This window comes from Camelus ferus, chromosome 16, assembly GCF_009834535.1.
Source record: "Camelus ferus isolate YT-003-E chromosome 16, BCGSAC_Cfer_1.0, whole genome shotgun sequence".
Lineage (NCBI taxonomy): Eukaryota > Metazoa > Chordata > Mammalia > Artiodactyla > Camelidae > Camelus > Camelus ferus.
The window spans coordinates 15577910-15593546 of record NC_045711.1 but is presented as its reverse complement, the minus strand read 5'-3'; the positions used below and the strand labels follow the sequence as shown (position 1 = coordinate 15593546).

The 15637-nt window shown below is 44.6% G+C and overlaps 1 protein-coding gene across 6 annotated transcripts in view; it reads right to left on the bottom strand.

Annotated features, from left to right (window-relative positions):
• MYOCD (myocardin) overlaps window positions 1-15637 on the bottom strand; it is an 87652-nt gene that overhangs the window by 40244 nt on the left and 31771 nt on the right. For 4 of the 6 annotated variants that reach the window (XM_032498825.1, XM_032498824.1, XM_032498830.1 and 1 more), the window contains exons 2-4: window positions 11524-11589; window positions 2219-2274; window positions 994-1069 (exon numbers count right to left, since the gene is read on the bottom strand). The exons of 1 other annotated variant lie outside the window; for it this stretch is intronic. In XM_032498825.1, coding sequence (XP_032354716.1) covers window positions 994-1069; window positions 2219-2274; window positions 11524-11589 — 198 coding nt within the window. Of the gene's footprint in view, window positions 1-993; window positions 1070-2218; window positions 2275-6875; window positions 6920-11523; window positions 11590-15637 lie in introns of all 6 variants that reach the window. One more of the 6 variants, XM_032498828.1, reaches the window with a different exon arrangement.

Sequence of the window (15637 nt, the reverse complement as noted above, 5' to 3'; positions counted from 1 at the left end):
AGCAGATCCTTAGTGTTCTAGAGGACTCATGCCGATTTCTGCTGGGGAGAAGAGAGGACTGCACAGGAACAGCCAGAGACTGAACTGGGGGCTGCTGCGGTTCACAGCCCAATATTTTAATTTGAGACTGTAATGATATGACAGATAACATTTCTTATGCTTTTTTTTTTTGATTATAGGATTACTACATACTCATTGCTGTAAGTGTGAAAAATGCTATAAAAAAAGTATAAAAAAGAAAATGAAAGCATTGGGAAACTCCCCAGTTACAGCCAACTGTTTATAACAGTTGGGCATCTTTCTTAATTACTTGTACAATATTCATTGTTAGGTCTATATTTTTTCATCACAGAATCTGACTGTAAATAAAGTTAATGTATACGCTTTTTCTTTCTTGAATTTGACTGTAAGTATGGTTTTTACACATCTTGCCTTCTCGTGAAACATCATTTTGTAAGCTTGTTCTCATTAAATCACAATTCTTTTAAAGCCTTATTAGTACTGGCTGCGAAGTATTCAATTACACGGATGGTGCATAATTCATTCGGCCAGCCACCGGTTGTTGGACATTCCACTGATTTCAATGTTTCACTATCTAAGGAGATTACATGATAAACATCATTGTACATAAGTCTTTGTATGTCTGATTTTCTTTGATAAGATACTAGAAATTTATTACTGATATAAAGGATGGACATTTTGAAGGAGTGCGATATATGCTGGACATTCCATATACGCTCAGAGAAAGCTGGGAAGCGGCACAGCTCAAACTGGATGCCAGGTCTGGTACTTTCTTAGCCATTTCCTAGCTTCCCAACTGGACCATCCCCATGGCCTCGGATGACTAGATGACAGCTCAAAGCCACCACTCTGTAATGACGGGGGCCACCTTTAAGAGTACCTAGCAACTGCTCAAAGACCAAGAACACTGGAAAATGGCCTATTTCCCATTTCCACCGACCGGCATCAGTTTCTGATTTCGGGCAGCCTTACCCTGGAGTATGTGCATTTTAACCACGTCTGCACGGTCGGACCTGTTTCTGACCTTACGCTTCAGGGTGTCTTCAGCCTGTAGAACACAAACACAGAATAAATTCTGCTATCAATCTCGTTATACTTGAATTCTCTAGTTTTAACTTTAAAAGAAACCTTATTTCTCTCAAAGGAGAAAAGTGTTTTATGACAAATCAAATGTGCAAATATCCCTGCTCGCCTACGTTTTGATGAAGGGGGACTCACAAAAGACCTCTCTAGTAATTTTGGGATGGAAAAATAAGACAAAGAGGTAAAAAGCTCAGGTCCACATTAGACCTCCAAACTTAAAGGCCAGGCAGGTAACTCTTTGTAAAATATTAATAAAACTGGTGATACAAGCTGCTTGTATTATAGTCAATTCTATTCCATTGTCCCTTAGGACAGTCACAAATTAACTAGAGTCAGAGATGAGACGTAACCTAAACCCATCCAGTATAACGTGATAATATATGCCCTCTGCCTGCTTTTCCCTTGATTTTTCTCTTAGGACGTGTGAAAATAAAACTCCAGAGTCACAGACATCTGGTCCTTTCTCTCCCTGCTCACTAGCTGCCAGGCTAGGACTCTGGCAGAGAGACCCCAGGAGAAGGACACCTCCTGCCTTCCCTTCTCACTGCACAGCGCCGATGCTTGTTAAGTAGGACTTACGAAATCGATCGATTCAGGTTGCAGGGACTTGCTATGAAGGTACAGAATGTTTACGCCTATTTCCCCCCTCAAAGGCTACAAGAGAAATAAGTATGACTCCTCTTGCCTTTAAATAGCAGCAAGTAAGTTCCACAACCACAGGCCCTACCCTACCACTGAAGTGGATTTAAAATGATCTGACTGTTGCTGAGAAAAGACTGTCATGAAAGATAAGGCAGCTGTCAACCCACCTCACCTCCCTCGTTTCATGCCTCTTTGGCCCCATTCTTAGTGATTTCCCCCCTGACAGTCAGAAAGACTGGGGACTTCTTTTTTTTTAAGTTTACAAATAGCAGTTTCAAAGCTAACAGAATTGATCTCATTTCCACAGTTTTCAGTTCACAGGAGTAAGAACCCAGGTGGTGTGGGGGCAGGGATCCGGCCAATTGGTTGAGTTTGGAAGAGAAATTCTACCTGCTTTCACCCAAGCTTACGCATCTGGAGATCCCTAGCCTGGAGTCTAAGTTCAGGATGAGGGCAGTTTGCAGGGCGTTACCTTGTCACTATCCAAACGTTTTCTTTGCTCATGGAATTCAGGTGGGCTTTTCAGGGCTGAAACGGAAAGATACAGACGTGAGCAGAGGGGGCCTGGGGCACGGAGCAGCGCCGTGGTGCTGGCCTGTGTGCTTGCAGAGCGGTGCACAGTACAGATGTGATCGCCTTCATCAGGCCACAAGCAATGGAAGAGGGAAGGCCCAGAGGACACCACAGGAGACAAAGGAAGGTGGTCGTGAAGCCTGAAATAGGAGGCGCATCAGAGGCAGAATACGCGACAGGGAGAGAGGTGGCAGAGACAGGGCATTCCAAGATCTGGAGGAGGTACAGGCCGGGGGCAGGGGGCCGAGGCAAGGCTCTAGTTTTAGGGAGAGGGGGAGACTGGGGTGCCTGACGCCCCCTTTGGCTTTGCTCTGCCCTTGGGTGCAAAAGTCTGGGCGGAAGGCTGCGGTCCGTGTCCCATATGCAGGAGGGAGCTCGTACTTTGGATCAGGTAGGTGGCTGGCCGGTCAGGAACATGCAGCAGAAGAGTGCTGAGTGATTAGCACAGAATCAGACTTTGAGGGCTGGATGAGACCTTGGAGAGGATGGGCGCCAGCTCCAACCCTGAGCAGAAGGGGGAAACGAGACCCACAGAACGGGACTGACTTGCCCAGGCAGGGTCACATAGGTAGGGCTAGGAGCCTAGGGCCTCTGGCAACCTAACTTCTTTCAAAGTGTGACGTTCAAAATACGAACAACCGGCAGACACCAGCACTGGTCAGTCGTGGCCACAGCCGCCGTGCACACCCTGGACTGCATGCCAGCCTCCCTTCTCTCCACGATGCTCTGCTCCTCCTCTTCCTGTCTCAGCAACCACTCACGATGACACAGTCAACTTGTGCCTTAGCAGAGCGGTAGAACGTCATCCTGTACAAGTCCACTTTTTTATTGGTTTTCCTGATCCCCTGGGACAATCACAACCCGGAACCATCAACAATTGCTTTTCATTAGAAGTGATGAGGTTGATCAGAGGTGACAGAATCACATCAAATACTTTTCCGGACTGTAGGTCTGGACAAGCTGGTGAATCACGTGATCCAGAATTATAATATTACTCTAACAGATATCTACTCTCAAGCGGCAGGCAAGGAAATAGTCTTCCAAATTTTGGCTGGTAGAAAAACAAACAAAAACTGGGTTTCTAGCCAGACAGGCACTTGGGGCTGTACGTGTGAATGTGAGTGTGTGCATGTGTGTGAGGGTGTGTCTCCCTCATTCAGCCCTTGGGATCACGCTAAACCTGAGCCCAGCTTTCAGATGGGCTTACTGCATATGGGACAGACGCCACTGTAGTCCTGGCATCTCGTTGACCACATTATCCTCTACTGAGGATGCTGCTGGGGAAACCGCTAAGGCATCTCTCTAAATCTCCCTCCCTCGCTCCTACATTTGCAAAGCTGACCATAGGAATGTGCAGAAGAGGCTGTCTTGTGCCAAGGATAGTCAGCAGCCCTGTCCTCCTCAATCTGACCACAGACTAAGAGGCTTCCTTTCCCATAGAAAAAAAAAAAAGAATTGATCATGTTGCTAGAATATCACATTTCCCATCAACCTAACACCACCAGTTTCTCTTTGTTGCTTTTCACTCTTAAAATGAACCTCTCTGCAAACCTGCAAGGCCTTCTAAATGGCCTCCTCCCCCATCCATTTCTCCCCACTCAGCGGCTCTGAATCGTCTGGAGAAACGTGCAGGTCTATGGCATCACTCGTGCATTTTCTCTGACTTGGGCCTGGCCACCTTCCTGAGGAAGGAGCTTGCCTTCTGCTGCATTTGATCACAGCTGCAATTTATACTGACGCAGTTTTGAAACCACCTCCCATTTCCCCAGGCAACCAGATCCCACAAATTTGCCTGAAGTCCCGTGGGCTCTGGTGAATCTATACAACCTGAACCCCGAGGTCTTCGCTTCTGTCCGACAGTCTGGCGGTCACCTAAGGAGGTGTTACATACTGGGGAGGCTTAATGACTTTGGTAATCCAGGAAAGCACTGATTTTAGCGTGGCCTTCTTCGGTGGGTCAAAAGAGTAAGGCATCCTTCCCCTTAAGAAGCAACCTTGGCAGTGCAGCAAGAATCCATCCTAAGAAAGTGCTTATATTCCAGACTCAACTGGTTTTAACTGGGCTTCGGACTTAGGAGGAATTTGTCTGGTTCTCTCGTCCCAGACACTCTTCAATTCCTATCAGCAGGCTTATTAAGTTTTCTAAGAAATGCTGCACTTCCTGTATCTCAGCTTGTAGAGACGTAATTCGTCAGTTCTCGGTGTTAGCAAGTCCCTTGGGACGAGATCGTCCAGCCTAGTTCTCTGACGCCAGGGGCACAAAGGTCTTCTGGGACGGGTGGGAGAGGCTCTGCCCATCTAACAAGGACTTGGGAAGGACTGCCGAGAAGGGCCACACGCTGCCTTTTACCAAACGCTCTTCTTTTTGGGGCGTTATTAGGGCTTGGGCTTGGCCTGCCACAGCCCCCGTGACTGGCATTTGCCTTTTCTGTGACTCCAGAGAATGTGGGTTGGTCACCTCCCCTGAGGGGCAGCCAAGGCCGTAACGCATCACCCCTCCCCTCCCTCCTCTGAAGTTGACTTTCTGGAAAATACACGCAGGCCCTCCTCTGCGGCCAGCCCTGGGAAGATAAAGGACAAAATACTGTACTTAAGAGACACTGACATTTAGGATCGAAAAGAAATGTGGATTTCCAAATTAAAAAAAAAAGCCAATGTGACTTCAAGTAAAAATACGGTTGTAAATTCAGCCAGCCACACATCGAACTCCTTCTCCCTGGAGGAAGATAACTTACTTCTCATGAGGGAATTTGTGTTTAGATACAGGCTAGTCCTATTTCTGTCCCCGCAGGCCCAGCTAATTTGGGGTCAGCTGTGTGTATAAACATTTGCTTACTTAGAGCTCAAAAAAGATTCCAAGATAAGGACAGACCTGCTGTCCCCTGCTTCTAAACTCTTGCTTCCAGCAGGAGCCCAGGAAAAGGAGAAGACAGGTGGTGGGGCCGCCATCCATCGGTTAAGGAGAAGGGCTGACTCTCCAGCACGGGGGAGGGGCCCTGGGGCTGGTGGCAGCTCTCATGGAAGAGGCAGGCCTGTGCCAGAGCCAACCTTCTCTCATGGAGTCAGCTTACCACCAAGCCTGGACGGGGAGAACCTGACCCCTCTGGGATATGGACAAGGACCAAGAGGGAGCATCAAAGAGCCAGTGTCCTGGGGCAGCGGCTGGAGCAGTGTTCCTCAAAGTGCGGGCTCCTGGACCAGCATCTTCAGCATCAGCTGGAAAATTATCAAAAATACCAACTCTTGGGCCTCACCCCAGACCAACAGAATCCCAAACTCTGGGAGGGAGTGGGGGCACCCAGGGGAGCCTGTGTTTTCACAAGCCTTCCAGGCGATTCTGATGCCCAAGTTTGAGGAGCGCGGCTCTGGTGTTTCCCAGGCCAGCAGGTCCTGATCTGGAGTCTTGGGGAACCTGGGAGTCCAAAAAGGGAGCAATGATGTCTAGCATTGATTTCTCAGTATTTCAGAAAGCTGAAGAAGGGGGTGTTTGCCCAGAGAAAGGCTGCTTGGGCTAATGGAACTGTCACTTTGCACGGTTGCTGCCTAGAATCATAACAACTTGGTTGAGAACTGCTTGTTCCCATCAAAAAGCATTGGCTGGTAAGGTTATAAGCCATGAATTAATCAAAGACAGATAGATGGATTAATAATTCACGTATGGAAGGCTGTTTGGGAGGAAAACAAAATTAATTCAAACATAAGCTCTAGGGCAGTGATGGGTATAATTAAAGAAGTTTTGGGTGACTAAAATTTTGGGATCCGTCCCTTTGGCCTCTGTCCTTGCTTTGCCATCTATTTTTGGCACAGCCTTGCACAAGTCTGAGAGTCTTCCTGCGCTCTCAGGTTCCCACTTATAGAATGGGTTTAGTCTGCTTTCTCTCTGCCTCGCTTGTAAAGACAAACTGGATCATGGGTATTTTTCTTCAAAGCAAACAGGACCCATGAAGGCTTTGGAAATTGTTTGATCTCTTTGGGTTGGAAATAGGTTGCCTACTCAGTACCCAAATGATAGTCTTCGGGGTCTAAAAAGAGAGTATTTTCCCAGTGGAGTCTTGTAATGTTTAGAACCTGGCTTGCACCCTTGGAGAATTTAAGGCATCGTACATGAATACTTTGGAATTTCTCAGAAGGGTCCAAAGACAAATTCAAAGGATCAGCGTAATTACTGATTTACCAGTTTCTAAAGAACAAGGAACTAGAAAATCAAAGGAAAGAGGAGGTGGGGGTAGGGGAGAAGGAAGTGAAGGATTTTTTGACCCAAATGGGCTTGGCGTGAAAATCCAGGGCGCCTTTTCCTATCTCTGAATTGGAGACGTTAGAAGGAAGGGCAGAGGACAGATTGATCCCTTGTGCCGTGTTCTGCTCAAACAGCCAAGAGTGTGTGGTAGGTGCTGGGGGGAGAAGCCAAGTCAGACGGATGCACTGAGGAGAGGAAGGCAGGCTTTGCCCAGTCAACGTCCCAGAGCTATCAGGAAGCTGCGTGTGGTGTGGGGACAGAGCAGCCCCACCATTCCTCTTGCTATTCAGGAGAAGGATCACAGAGTTCAGGGGTTTACCAAGGCTTTGCAGTAAGTATGTGGCTGCTGAGGCTTGGATTAGTCTGCAAAACAAATAAAGGCAGCACCATTCATAGACAGCTCATCGCATCCTGCAATTCATTGACATCGATCAGGTCAGGGAACCCGGCTGCCCAGACATTTCACTCTGGCCCGCGGTGCGCTCTCTGAGGCTCTGCGGAGAAGTCCCAGCCTCTCGGGGGCCCTGGTCCTCTGTAATCCACTTCGGTTCTCTCATCTCGTTTTCTCCACTCCAGGAGAACAAACTGGACGTTCCCTCCTCTCTCCCCTGGGCGCATACAGATCAGCCCCGCTGCTCCAGCAGAGGGAGAGCGAGGGAAAGTCAGTTCTTTCCTTCAGTCCTGCCATATACTCACTCCAGTGTGGTAACTAAGCAGGGGCGATCTGGGGGACCCTTCTAGACTGCAGGCTCTTTGAAACAGAGTTCACACCTGACTCCTCTGGGTTCCACAGGGCTTTCCTCACAGCAGATGGTCAACGTATTTAGGCTCAGAATGGCTCAATGACTTTTTTTTTAAGGAGAGTGATGCCCAAAGAAAAGAAAGTAGAGGAGGAAATTTGCATGAGAATGACCAACAGATTTGAGCCCCACAGGTCTACAGGGGAGGAGGCTGGACAATGAGAAAACAAAGAACCCTAACATCCTCTTGCAGTCTTGAGCATGGCAGGGAGGAGCGGGAGCAGGCGGTGAAGCCATCCCTCTGAATTCTACTTGATGGTGACAAAGGAAGCAACTCGAAATCTGCATTTTGAGATGCAGAGGTAGGATTTTGGAGAGGAGTCTAAACAATACATTCTTAAAGGAATATGTCAAGAGGCTATTTCACCGAGCTTTCATGACTATTTTGAAAAGGTGACCACCACAACTCACCCTATAAACATGAAAACAACCTTAGAACCCACCCTTGGGTCCCATGCTTCTGGCTGGAGAATCCTTTCCCATTGTTTAAAGTTGTCTGAGAGGCTCTGTGCTGGCCTCAGGACCCTGCCCTCCTTGACTAAATTCAAGGAATGATGCCTTTAAATGCATTCAAAGCACCGGAAGGGGAAAATCCTAAACCTATAATGTGTACAAGTAAGAAGTGAGTAAATGATTCAGAGGGGTGAGTCCGGGGGTTTGTAAAAGAGAACTTGATTCTCTGATGGCTGCGACTGCTGGCTGCTCACTAGCAACTTGGAAACCTGCAGGATGCATGCCCAAGGAGGAGGGAGACAGGACATTCAGTCCATGTGGACTGGTCTCACTGGTCACTGAAAACCACACCTGGTTCTGCGCATTGGAATAAGTGGGGCAGAAACCTCATACTGAATTATCAGTTCGGTGTGCAGTTGAAGTAAGATGGGGTCACACGGCTAACTCAATGGGATTTTTCATTCACTCTTGGTCATAGGGAGGTGCAGATTATCATGTAGAACCTGAAGTTATTCCATTAAAACCATTTGGCATGTTTATATATATACATATATATCCCCCCCACCCCCCCAAATTCCAACTGAATGTTTTTGACCACAAAATACTTGATGACAGAAACTTCTAAGAATGTACTTTTAAAGTTTAAGTGATTCCTGTTGAATATTTGAGACAAGAGCCCTATGTCAGGATCAGGAGACCTATGGTCTGGCCTCAATTCTACTGCAACAGGAGGGGGCTGCATTTTTTTTTTTTTTTTTGCAATGGACAATGCCCTTGGGATTGAACCTAATGCACAACTCAAGACTCATCCTGCCCAAAGAGAGCAGGCGTTTCTGTCGACCAGCTAAGAACAGCAGCGCCGTACAATAATAACATAAGGACAGTGAACAATTACACTTAGCCATCAGCTTTCAATGTACGCAACTGATGACAAGTTTGAAAATTCAAGGGGAAGAGCAGGGTGATTTCAGACTTTATGGGTAACAGGAGACGGTGTTAATAATTTTACCGCACGTGCATTTCAATTCTCACAGTGCAAGTTTGTACGGAGGATCACACTGAGCCCTAGCTTTGGGATGTTTGAAAAGTCTCCTAGGCCTTGCCAATCTCAGTTCTATGAGCATTAAAGATAATGGGTCTTGGACTTTGGACCAGGGGTTTTCAAACTCTGTTTGAAGAGGACCAGCACCCTGGGGAGGACAATGAGGGGTGTCAAGGAGGGATGAGGGGGGCCGAGTGAGTGGGGGAGAGGCTCCCAACACGTGTGTGTGTGTATATATACTTATACACACAGATACAACATAGAGTATCTTTAACTATTAAAAAATTGAAAATCATGAAATTAGATGATCTCTCCTGACTATTTATTGGCTTGCTTCCTTCCATTTCACCCCCTGCCTTTCTCCTTTCCTCTTTCCTTCTGCTTCAAAATTCAAATAATAGAATGAAGAAATCAAAAGCCCTCTTGCGGAACGTGAGTTTATACTACGTGTTTCTTCTCACCCTTTCCTCTCAAATCTCGTCTCTCCAAAGGACTGTCTTGCTCATTGTTGTCCCTACACACTATCCTGCATATATGGTCTGGTTCACAACGAAACATGTTGAATTTGATTGAATTGAAAGGGCCCTGAGACCATGGTCACCTTTACAGAGGTACCCGCGGGGGGGCTGACCAAACAGACTGCAGGGTAATTAATCTCCAATTGGGCTGAGAGGCTAACCTTCTCCGCCCTAATCTCTCAGCAGGTGCTGAGGCTCGCAGAGTCTGGCTTCCCCAAAAGAGCTAAGTCATCAGCCAGGGCTGGGGCTGCAGTGGGCACCTGCTGTGACTCTGACATCTTTCCACAGCAGAATGACACCTTTGGGAAGCCTCGTTGAGAGGAAGTGGCTGACGACTACAGAAAACTGGTGATGCTTAATTAACCACTCTCGTTTTGCTGAATTAAAAAGAAAACAGTTATTGCTTTTCTCAGAGGACTTTTCTCCTAGCAATGATCTTCATGATACAATGGACTATGGATGCAAAATTTCTCTCAAGCAGTACTTCATTAATATGTACATTATTTGAGTCTGAAAATTCTGGAAAACAAAATATTATATCTTTGTTGGTCCCTACTCCACAAATGGACGTTTCATTTGCAGTTTATATTGGGGTGTTATTTAAAAACATATCATAGGGTTCATTTCTATCTTTATGAGGTGTTTTTACTGATTCCCTGAGATTTAACCCCAGAAGCCTCAAAAAGAGGTTTATTCTCATCCAAATGCCAGCTGCAAGGCAAGACCCAGGCTCAGAGATTCACAGTCCAGCACACGGGCTGAACTTTAGATGAGGCGCGAACAGCTTGAGCAGACTGAAGGGCACTGGGTCTCTCTACTCCAGTTTCCTTTCCAGAACCAAGGGAAAGAAACGCCCACGAGGGAATCGATTATTTTAACCCGCTGAAGTTGACGTGCGTATCCCATATTCCAGGGCGTGTGGTAGTCTGCGATCTGTTGTGAGGATCCCAGTGGGTGGAGCTACACTGGTCTACAATCCACTCTCAGCGAACCATTCTTTCAGGCAGTAGTTAAACAAGTTAGCATCCACACACCTGCAGCAGGGCTCAGAGAAAGGCTGGCCCGGTCAGCCTGGAGTGAACACGTACTCAGCGGCCCTGAAGTCTGCAGCCCCTCTCGTGTTTCAGCGCCTGCCCTGCTGGGCTAAGATGGAACAGGCCGCACAGACTTGCTCTGTTGGTTTCTCATCTTACTTGTACATACTTCTGCAACAGCCTCTCAGTTGCAGGGGTGAGCTGTTTCTTCTGTGCTAAGCAAACCTCTAAAAAATTTTTCTGCTATAAGGGGCACCTGCCGTTTAGTGGCTATAGGGCTCAGCCATGAACGAAGAGCTACATGGGAATTACCAAAGGAAAGGGGCTGAAAAATTCTTAGTTCTGTTCTGGCTCTGAAGCGCAGGCTGTATTTAAAGTGTTTAGACCTTGGGTCACTAGGCACCAAGGTTACGAATTGCAGGACACTTCTCAAGGGCAAATGCTTGCTGCCTACTTAACGCTGATGGAACCCAGGTTTCTGCAAGAGTCATTACGGATCTTGACTTTTAAACTGACCTATGACTTAAGGAGCTTCAACTGACTTCATTCATATGCAGTGTTTCCCCTATTTCTATGGATAACCAAAAGTTAGCCTCGATTGCTCAGTTGGTAGGAAATTTCAAACGTATCTTCTAAAAGACATGATACTGCCTCTTCTTTGACCCAAATTATGGCCAGGAATTCAACGTTATACCATTTGTGCTTGAATGGCATCGCTGCTCACTACTCTATAAAGGAAGCACTTGACAAATATTCAGTTAGTTGTGGACTCAAGTACCCAAACAGAAGTGAAACGGAGGGGGTGAGGAAAAGATGATGTGATTAATGCTTCCAGAAAGAATAGTGACCGTATCCAATTCTAAAAGAAGGAGAGGGGGAAGGGATGTCCATAGTGAATTGTGTTCACTGTATAAACACACCCACCATTTTGGGATTTTAGGTACAACCGATATGATTAAAGGGGAGTAGCATTTGGGGAAAAGCCTCCAAGATCTGGGATTTCTCAGACACAGTCTGAGGATCTTAGGAGACCAATCTTTGGAATTAGACTGTGCTTTCCAGTTCCCCAACTGCACGGTCCCACAGCCGGTATCAGTCAACGAGAGACGCAGGTACTCACGTGGTATTATGCCTTGGTTAGCCAGCTGCTCCTGGGTCCTTCTCTGTTGAAGTCGTAACTGTAAAACTTAGAAAAGCAAGTGTTAGGTTGTGAGTTGGGCTAACACTGACTACAGTCACTCACATCTGCTTCGTACGTTTTTGGCATCACGCTTCTCACTTTATTTCTAGAAGAGTTCTGGAAATTTGTGTGGGGGACATTGGCGTTTTTGTCATAGACCTGGAGAAAGGAGGACGGGAGAAGCTGAGGGGGTCGTAGGGCTTTGTAGCAAGTGGGTAACAACCAGAAATCAGAAGACTTGTCTCCTCTTTGGAGAGAATGCTATTCTCTCAGCACCAGGCTTCTGCTCTCCCCACTAGCCCTCCTGGGAGCTGAACCCCATCAAATAATGCAGAGACTCTGGCCATGATTTCAAAGGAAGAGATGCAGTAGAGAAAGCTTGGTCTCTCCAGTCTCACCTGGGTTCAAATCCCATCTCTAGCCCCTTCAAAGGTGGGTCAATCTGGGCAAGTTGCCCAACCTCTATGACCCCCAGTCATGTGTAAATGGGGACACCTTGCAGGATTGCTATGAAGTCTGGTGAGACAAGGCAAGCAGGTTGCTTAGCAGAGCGCCTGGCACGGAAGTCATCAGTAAGTGGTAGTACTATGAGAATCTGCAATCCACCTGGAAATTCAGAGAAGGGCTACTGGAGTCATGCTTTGCTCAGAAAAACATTGTAAAACGTCCAAACTGTCAGTTATAAAACTTCATGTTACTACCCCTATGCACAAATAGATAATATACCGTATATACATTTATATGTCTAAGTAATTATATACATGATACACACATTACGAGTGCAGTGCTTATGATTTTCTCCTCCTCACTCCTCTCCCCTTAAAACATCCATCTTTGGACATGTACATTTTGTCAGGGAGATTCTGAGTTTGCCATCTTGGTTCCTGGGTTTACGCTACCCAGGATAAGGAAAGAGAGAGCAGAAATTTTCAAAGAGAGGGATTGGCTTAATCACTTCATAATGAAAAGAGAGAACAAAAATTGCTTTTATGAAGATAAAATTAGAATGGAGGTAAGAGAAGCAAAAATGAAAAGGATATGTAGCCTGGCTTTTAAGTTGATCATTTCAGAGTGAGGCTTCAGAGCACATGCAACCCTAAGATACACTGAAAGAACAATGGAGGAATAATTTTAAAAAGCATCTCTATGGGTTTTGAATTGGACTCTCACCAACCTTCTTTGGGAGAGACCAATGTTGCTGAATTGCTTGTAATTACTTTTGGGGGCTAGACTGTGCTTTATTGGAGAGCTTCATATAACTCCATCTGGGGACCGGATAACAAAGAGGGCTAAATCATTTCACTTTGTGGACAGAGGAAAATGACAGGAGAGCCACAATTTACGCCCTCCTTCAGACCGACCCTCTCACTAACAAAAACTGTAAAATGTGAAAAACAACTACCCGAGGAGTCTGAATAATAACAAAATCAGGCAGATTGTGGGGAGGAGTTGAAACCTGGAGAAGTGACTTACGTGGGGGTGAGTTTCCCATTTTGGGGTGGGGGCTTTGCCTTGAGGGTGGCCTGGAGTCATGAAGTGGCAAGTCATAGGTAGTTAAAACTTCACTAGAAAACCTGCTCATCTTTCCAGCCAGAGGAACCAGGGAAAGGGGCCCAGGCAACTGGGGTAACCTGCAGGGGAGGGAGCTGGAGAAGGAGGGGATTCCCTGGCTCCGCGTCTGAATCTCTCCGCAAGTTTCCGGTTGATCCCTTGATGATGTTTCCATGGGGCAGATTCAAAGCAGCACAGCAAAGGTTTAAAACTAAACTGAAATCTGAACCTCTGTGCACATAGGTACGAGAGAGCTAAAAGTGTGACTCTCCCTGGGTTCGCTGAGGGCTAAAACAAAAACACCAGCATTCTCCTGAGGATTATAAAAGAACTCAGAGTCTATGTAACGTAAGACTCACAATGTCCAGGATGCAATCCACAATCACTCGACACACAAAGAATTGGGAAAATGCGACCCATTTCAAGTGGGGAAGACAGTAACAGATGCAACTTAAAATGACCCAGATATTACAATTGTCAGACAAGGACTTTAGATACTTTCAACTACGCTCAATGAAGTAAATCGAAACGTATTTGAAATGAATGTGAAGATAGGAAATGACACCAGCAAACTAGAATACGTAAAAAGAAATCAAATGGAAACATTAAACTTAACAGTCGAATATCTGAAAAAATTCACTGAAAGGGGTGAAAAGAAGAATGAGTATCAGAGGAATGAATCAGTACCTTTGCACATAGGTCAAAGTGAGAAAGAACGGGAAGAATAATGGAAAACGTGGACAGTCTCAGGTATCTGTGTCACAGTATCAGAAAATCTAATATTAGACAATTAGAATCCCAGAAAAAGAGCAGAAAAATAAGTAATGGCCAAAACATCCCAAATTTGGTGAAAAACAGAAATGTACAGATTTAGAAAGTTCAACAAGCCCCAAACTAGACATATTCACAAAAAATCACACTTAGAAGCATCATAATCCAATGGCCGAAAACCAAAGAGGAGAAAAGTCTCAAAAGCAGCCAGGAAAAACAACACATGGCCAAAATGGAAACCTTGATTTAAACTACTACAGACTTCTTATCAGAAATCATGTAGTCTAGAAAACAAAACAAAATGAAAACAAAATTAAAAACTGCCAACCTAGAATAGAAAATGTCCTTGAGGAATGAAGACAAAACTAAGGTATGTTCAGGTAAAGGAGAAGTAGGGTAATTTGCTGCCAGCAGACTTTTACTACAATACATGCTTAAGGAAATGCTTCAGGCTGAAGGGAAATGATCTCAGAAGGAAACCTAGATATTCAAGAATGACTAAAGCACCATCAGAAATGGTAAACAGCTTGGTAAATTTTAAAGACTTTTTTCTCTCTAAGTTTACACATATATAGATATATAACTATGTAGAGAAAAATTATATCATTGTCTTGTGATGTTCTTAAGGCAGGTAGACGTAAGACAGGTAATAACTAGAACATAGAGGGCCCTTCATTACAGCAAGGTTTCTACACTTTGCATGCAGCGGTATAATATTAACAATAAGTAGACTGTGAAAGATTAATTATGTATATTGTAACCCCTAGAGCAACTAATAAATGAAAACAGAAATCATTTAAAAAATCAATAAATTAAAACAGAATGTTAAAAAATATTCAGGTAATCCAAAATAAGGCAAGAAATGGGGAATATAGAAACAAAAAGTAGAGGGACAAGCAGAAGACAAGTAAAATGGTAAACCTAAATCCAAAAACATCAACAATTACATTAAATATGAATGGTCTAATCCACACTCAAAAGGCAGATTATCAGAAGGGATAAAAAAGAGCAACATTCAATTATATGTTGTTTACAAGAGACACATTTTACACATAAAGACTTAGATTGGTTAAAAATAAATAGATGGAAAAAAGATACACCATATGAACAGTAATCACAAGTTGGAATGCCTACATCTGTATCAGTTAAAATAAACTTCAAGTCAAAGAGTATTATCAGAGATAAAGAAGGGACATTTCATAATTATAAGAAAGATCATTCATCAGGAAGATCTAGCAATTATAAATTGATAGGTATTTAATAAGAGCCTCAAAATACATGAAGCAAAATCTGACAGAATTAAAGAGGTAAACTGACAATTTCAAAATCATAGTAGGAGACTTTAAGGTCTCTCTCAATGTTAGATAGAACTAGATAAACATGACATAGAGGATTTGAACAACAATATCAACCATCTTGATTTAACTGGTATTTTTAGAGCTCCACACCCAATAACTACAGAATTAATATTCTTCTCAAGTTCTCATAGTAATTTGCCAAGATATAGTAGGCCATAAACCAAGTTTCAACAAACTCACAGAAAACTGAAGTTATATAAAGTCTTTCTCTGATCACATTGGAATTAATTAGAAATCAGAAACAATACGCTATTTAGAAAAATACTAGACAACAACTTCTAAATAATGCATAGGTCAAAAAAGAAATCATGAGGGAAAGTAGAGATATTTTGAACTAAATGATAATGAATACACAACATATTACAGTTTATGGG